The sequence below is a fragment of the Mobula hypostoma genome, unplaced genomic scaffold, assembly GCF_963921235.1.
Source record: "Mobula hypostoma unplaced genomic scaffold, sMobHyp1.1 scaffold_36, whole genome shotgun sequence".
Taxonomy (NCBI): domain Eukaryota; kingdom Metazoa; phylum Chordata; class Chondrichthyes; order Myliobatiformes; family Myliobatidae; genus Mobula; species Mobula hypostoma.
In genome coordinates this window covers 5,091,911-5,098,339 of record NW_026948187.1, presented here as the reverse complement: position 1 = coordinate 5,098,339, position 6,429 = coordinate 5,091,911, and the positions used below count along the sequence as shown (strand labels likewise).

General features: G+C 42.3%; 1 protein-coding gene across 1 annotated transcript; it reads left to right on the top strand.

Moving 5' to 3' along the window:
• Positions 1-758: 758 nt before the first annotated feature.
• Positions 759-5,391, top strand: LOC134341558 (probable G-protein coupled receptor 139). Its single transcript, XM_063039424.1, has 3 exons — positions 759-828; positions 2,035-2,933; positions 5,380-5,391. The coding sequence occupies exons 1-3, from the start codon at positions 759-761 to the stop codon at positions 5,389-5,391; spliced, it is 981 nt and encodes a 326-aa protein (XP_062895494.1).
• Positions 5,392-6,429: the final 1,038 nt, after the last annotated feature.

Sequence of the window (6,429 nt, the reverse complement as noted above, 5' to 3'; positions counted from 1 at the left end):
TAATGTGGATGCACATGCGACTCTAAACGCTTAAATATTAGCATCTTCAGTCCTGTTGGAGATGATTTATATCTGCTTGTTTGGAGTAACCTTATTGGATATAACAGTGAATCTCCACCAGCAATAACAGAATGCATCATTAGTAATGTTAGAGTAGGGTCACTACACCACTGCCGGGATGCTGCATCAATTGTTTGGTTTAAATGATGTCACATTCAGGAAGGAATCACAACCAATACGGTTAGATGAAGACTAACAGATTGACATTAGACTTGACGCATCATGATAAATGTTGTTGAAGAATTATTATGTGAAATATAAAGGCAAGCGCAACATCAGTAATATTATAGTCAGTAGGAATCAGCAGAAGCTGTGTAACAATTGCAGTTTTCGAACGGAGCAGGACCTATTCACTGAATGACTGTGATACAGCAAAAGGCTGGAGCTGGAGCGATGCTCTCGGCAGGCGAGGGGAGCGCTGACGTCACTCCCTGGGGGAGGGGTGGCACTGTTCTGTTGTGGAATGTGAGTGAAGGAGCTTCATGATCCAGCTGCACAGTCTGTCAACTGGAGACCAGGTGTCACTGGAGCGGAACATCAACCCTTGTTTGTTCATTGGCTGCCAGTAACGTCATTTATTGCACAACCCGCTTACCCGTGACGGAGAATTCGTGTTTCCTATAAATTAGCAGGGTATCGTGATCCAAGTCATACGCCGATGTGAACTGCACAACGGGAGATAATTCAAGCAATTGAAAATGCGTCGACCGCCGATCCTACAGATAAAAGACGTTTGCTACCCTTTTCTAATGGTGTTTGGTTTACCCGGTAAGTCGTATTAATACATTGTCTAACAGCTAATGGCCCTCTGCAGGACAATGTTTTTTTTTTATGGAGTATGATCAGAAGATGCACCACAATGTATCCATTACACTAGCTGCTCAATGAGCGCTGTATCCTTACCTGTCTACATGGCCGCTGAGAAGACTTTCTTCTGGACACATGAGGGGGTCTCCTCATGTCCTGTGCAAAGAGATCGGAGGGATACCGTTCCTGAAAGAGCAGTAGTGTTTCGCTCAGTAGGTAATGTGTTTTTCATCGTCCCTGTCAGAGAGTAAAAGTGTACTACAACACAAAAAGCGGCCATTCGGCCCGCCTTAGCGACCTGAAACTCTGTTGTCCTCTCAACCAGCACCTGACTAACACTCGTCTACCTCCTTCCCATCTTGGCCCTATCCAAACTTATCTTACGTGGTACAATAGATCCCGCATCGTCCGCTCCGCAGGAAGCTGTTTCCATACTCGCAGCAGCTTCTGAGTAAATAACTTCTTTCAGATTACCCCAGCAACATTTCAACTTCCACGCTAATCCTGAGGTCCTTCAAAATAGTTTCACACAACCTGAGTAGAAAAGGCTGGAATATATTTACACGAACTATATCCCTAATGTATACAAAGATTTCTCTGTCCTCGCAGTATCCTTGTAAATATTCTGAACTCTGTCAGTAATTTTAATATAATTCCCGTACTAAGGTGACTAGAAATGTAAACAATACAAGGAATTCTGCTTCAATTATGCATTGTACAATTTAACTCAATAACTCAACCGCAGTGCTCAAAGTCCTGATTTGTGATGGGTGATGTGCAAAAAAGCTCACCGTGTCACGCATTCACCAGTTGTTTCACTTTAAATGAATGATAGATCTGTATTTACAGTTCATTTTCTTTTGTACCGAGAAGCTCACACCCGACCATTCGGCATGCAATGGTAGCCTGGTTTGTCTTCATGAAGAGCAGCACATTACCCAGGCTTCCAGTAGCACTTGCTATTTTTTCAGCCCGTTTCCAGCTGGTTAAGATCACAATGCGAAGTGTCTTTTTGCCTTGCCTATGCTCACTCTCAGACCATCGGTGTGCACGGACTAAACAGAAACCCATGCGAACATATTTCAAAAACAAGTTGTAATATTCACTTGTCTTCCTCCTATAGTGACGTCTTATTCTGTTGTTGTTGTGTTTTTTTTTCTGTTGCAGCCAATTTGTTAACAATTATTATTCTCTCCCGGGGAAAATGCGGTCTTTCCAAATGCATCTCTGCCTACATGACGATGATGGCTGTGGCAGATTTATTGGTCATTCTCATCAATGTCCTTGTCTATGAGATTTTAATATTCCGCCTGTCAAATTCATTTCTGCATTATACGGAAGTCCTTAAAGCCACGGTCTACCTGGTGGCAGTCACTCTGGATCTATCACTGTGGTACACCGTGGCCTTCACCGGTGATCGATATGTTTCCATATGCTGTCAGAAGTTTAAAACAAAATACTGCAGAGTGAAGATTGCCAGAATTCTGGCGGCAGTAATCCTGGCAGTAGCTTGTTTGGAGAATATACCCTTCTTGTTTGCATTGCAGCCTCAACAAATAGTTGGAAATATTTCTTGGGGTGTTCTCCCAAAATTGGACATCGTAAACTCTGCACCTTTTGTCGCGTTCAGCAGATTCAAATCCTTTCGAAACTTGCTGTGCGTATTTGGTTTAATATTTCTATTTAATGCGATGACAGCCAGGCATATCTTGGTGGCCAGCAAATCTCGGAGGGGCTTCCGAATCCATAAAAGTACGACTGAACGTGACACGGAAATGGAGAACAGAAAAAAGGGCATCATGTTACTGTTCTGTGTGTCGGGCAGCTTCATGCTATTTTGGCTGCCGTCGACAGTGACCAATTTTATCGTTAATCTAACCATGTATTCTGATAACAACTACTACTCTGCCCGATTTATCGCTGCTCAAACCGGGACTCTGCTCACGAACATGAGTTCCTGTATAAACACGTGTACTTATGCAGCGACCCAAACTAACTTCAGGGGAGAGTTGAAGTCGTTGATAATGTCTCCTTGGACGCTGATACGGGCATTGACCAAGACAAATGTAAGTTCATCTAAGGCTCTCTCCCCTAAGTAGAATTCATCTCCAGCTCGCACACGTCCTACAACAGGAAACAATTTGTAAAGGATCTGCGCTGTTATTTTGATAACAAGGTAAAAATTCTCATTTAAAACATCGCGATGCTCGGTAACTGAAAGTATCTCATTCGTATCTGATAAGAATTAGCTGAACGTACAAATAAAATGTATGAATGCGTGGAATTGGCCGGATGGAATAGAGTATTGAATTAGGACAAGAGTCATTTCAAGGTTAAAGAAACCAAACTATTTGAGCCCAACACTGGATCTCTGTAAAGCAGCGGAGGGTTACTGTCAATAACATTCTCATTCCATATTTCCCGATCTGCCAAGTTGTATCATCTGAAACAGCGAAAAAGAGGGACAAAAACTGTACGAATACTGCACAACCGCCTCCAGAAACCTCAGCAGGAATTGAGAATAGAAAATATTCTTTCTCGACAATTAGTAGAAGAAATAAATTTATTAAATAAATTACTTGTGTCATTTAAGCTTACGTTGTGTTGTTCCATTTGTTTCCTGAAACAAAACCTCCTCAAATGAACACTCCAACCACTGGCAATAGAAGAGATACTTCCATTCTCGAGGTTACCCCGCAATATGCCAGTTTTTGGAAAATAGCCCTTACAGAAGACAGAGATCAACACCTAAATATTTGAGTACCTTCTGTGAAAACTAATAAAAAAGCACACGATGCATTGCTTTTCAAATTGATTTTTTTTAATCATGTACAGATGACCCACATTCACTTTTTAATTAAACCTCAATATGGTTCATATCTTAGGGAGGTAATACTATCACCAACACTCCACAGTACGCTCGAGAACCCCATCCCCACAATGCCGGGATTGCGTGAAAACAGATATATTCAGGATATTAACACGGGACACGCGAAGCTGATTCTCACTTGGTCTAAAGGGTACTGGGGCAAAGCAATCTCGCATTTATCTTCCACAAGCTTCAATGCCCTTCAATCTTGTCGAACTGTCTGCCTGATTTAACACAGCTCATTGTCATGAGGATTGAACGTGACGAAGCGGGTGCCTTCCTGAATGACTCCCATTTCCCTGTGTTTAGACAACAATCCTCTCAAACTTTCAAAACATGATCTTGTCCAAATGCCAAAGAGACATTCCAATTACATTGCCTGAACTATTTTGACTGTCATCTCGTTCCTTGTGCCCATCACACTAAAAATTGTGTTGCTCGGGAACCACTTTAAAACGTCACGTATGCGCATAAAAATATAACCACTAGTCCTGGAATTCACTCGGTTGGAGAAATGCTGACTGTCTACACTATGCTGTCTAATCGTGGTTTATATAAATCTTTATATATTCACCCTTCAGGCTCTACCCCAGAACAAAAAAAAAATCAGACTATCCATACTTCCCTTTTACCTCAAACTCCAAGTTCCAATTACAACATTGTGAATCTTTTCTGCGCCCTTTCGAAGCTTAAACATTACGTGAGCAGTTCCCACTAAAATTCACCCTTCTGCGAATTTTAACAGATCGCACTCTTTGTTCCCATACGTCGCAGGGGCAGGTGGAAACGTAGGAACTATTCTCCGTATCTGTTCGGTTGATGTCAATAATAAAATGGGCTTGTTGCTGCGGATCTGAATATTGAGAGAGAGCCGCAGAATGACCTTCCGAGACACACGCTGCATCTTCGGATTAACTGCATCCTTACTCTTGTCGATGTTTACACTTATCATGGGGATTATCAGCATGTGGGTTCCGGCCCCCTCGTCATCCAGTGACATCACTGATTACAACAACAATCGCTGACGCTTGTATTAATACTGTTACTAAATGGAATCACCGTCCTGACGCTCAGTCTCTCGAATCTCTCTTTCCTACGGGCTCAGATTGTCCTAAACGTCCACTGATACCATAAAGTTGTTCCCGGACAGTAGGCAAAGCAAGAAAAAAAAAGTTCCCAGTTCCTTGTCCTGGTCCAGCTTTCCTAGCCAAATTCATAGCCTAAGTCTGTGTTCCTGTACCAGTTCCTAGTCGATGCCCTGCCCCTTCCCTAACTCTAGTCCAGTCCAGTTCCTTGTACGAATTAATTGGCTCGAAACGGTTTAATGTTTTATGCGAAATGTCTTTGCAATTATGCCGCATAACGCTCTGGCTGTCGGCACATTTTAGAGGTTGCTCAGATTATTACTTTATCATTTTCTGTCAGAGTCATCTGATGTTCAGATACTCCCATAACTAGCCTCGATTTAAGTACATACACTCAGTCCACGTATATAAATTAACCCTATGTTTTACTACCTCGTTGTACATTTTATTTTATAGTATAAGTTTATATTTATATTTATTGTGTTTTTATACTTTGTTTTTTTTTAAAGCTGCATCGGAATCGAGTAATAATGGTTCCGTTCTCCATTATGTTCGTAGGTTGATGAATGACAATAAACAATCCCAATATTTGAGAATTGATATCGGGTTGGAGTCACACAGAGGGACAGACTGATCAGAGAGAGAGAAATTAATGCCGAAAATGCTCAAACGGAACAATAGTTGGCTGCATTCTATTACCTTTACATATCGATGTTTCTGAGACAAGATTATTCAATGAAAGTTATTGAACTAAATTCAAGTGAACGCTCCTATGGGGTCCTTAATCTTACATCCCAGGGTCATTATTCCCTGAGCGGTGACATTCAACAACTTCACAATCAGCACAAAAATGTTTGCCGAACGACTTCCGAGTTGTTGTTCCAGTGAAGCCATTGAAAGTGTGCTGGAGTGGGCGATGGTGAAGGACGGGTGACATCAGAGATCAAAGCTCAGAACATCATAATGAACTCTGGTGCATGAGCATAAAGGGACATTCAGACATAGCATAAAGATTACGGTTCTCAGCTCACGGCTGTCCAGAGACATCTATCAGGGCAATGCTGAAAGCTGTCAAAAACAGATATCAACAAGGATCATTGTTTAAAATGCAGAATATTGCAGAAGGATCGGGGCAAAGCTAGTCATCTGAGCAGTTTTCGCTAAAATTCACCACGGGAGCAAGTATATTTTTTGGGGGGCGGGGGGGCGGGGGGGTCAAAGGTGGCGTCGTGTGGGCAGAGAGGCTCCAGACACGAGTAAAATGAAATTCCCACTGGCAATTGAAGGTTGCCGGTCACCTGTTCGGCAGATATATCAGGTTATCTGTTCTCTTAGTTTACCCGCGCTGAGAGTGAACCTCGTTACGTGATAGAGCAAACAAGATAGGTTACGTTGGCGGCATGTTAGCATTATCTTCAGTCACCAGTTAGCGTAGCTTCCAAAATAAAGCTTCGGATGCAAAGGAGCTGAAGTAAACAAAAAAAAAATAAAATAGATGAGATCAGGACAAGGAAGAGCACCTGGCTAGCGTAGGCTCCTTCCCCAGGGTTTACATTCTTTGGTCGTTCCTTGCTGAGGTGCGGGGTGGGGTGTGGTGTCTGGGAAATT

Bases quoted from the DNA above. Each gene is read 5' to 3' on its own strand.
- LOC134341558 (XM_063039424.1), top strand. From the start codon at position 759: ATGCGTCGACCGCCGATCCTACAGATAAAAGACGTTTGCTACCCTTTT. The intron at 829-2,034 runs GTAAGTCGTATT...TTTCTGTTGCAG, and splicing joins AATGGTGTTTGGTTTACCCG to CCAATTTGTTAACAATTATT.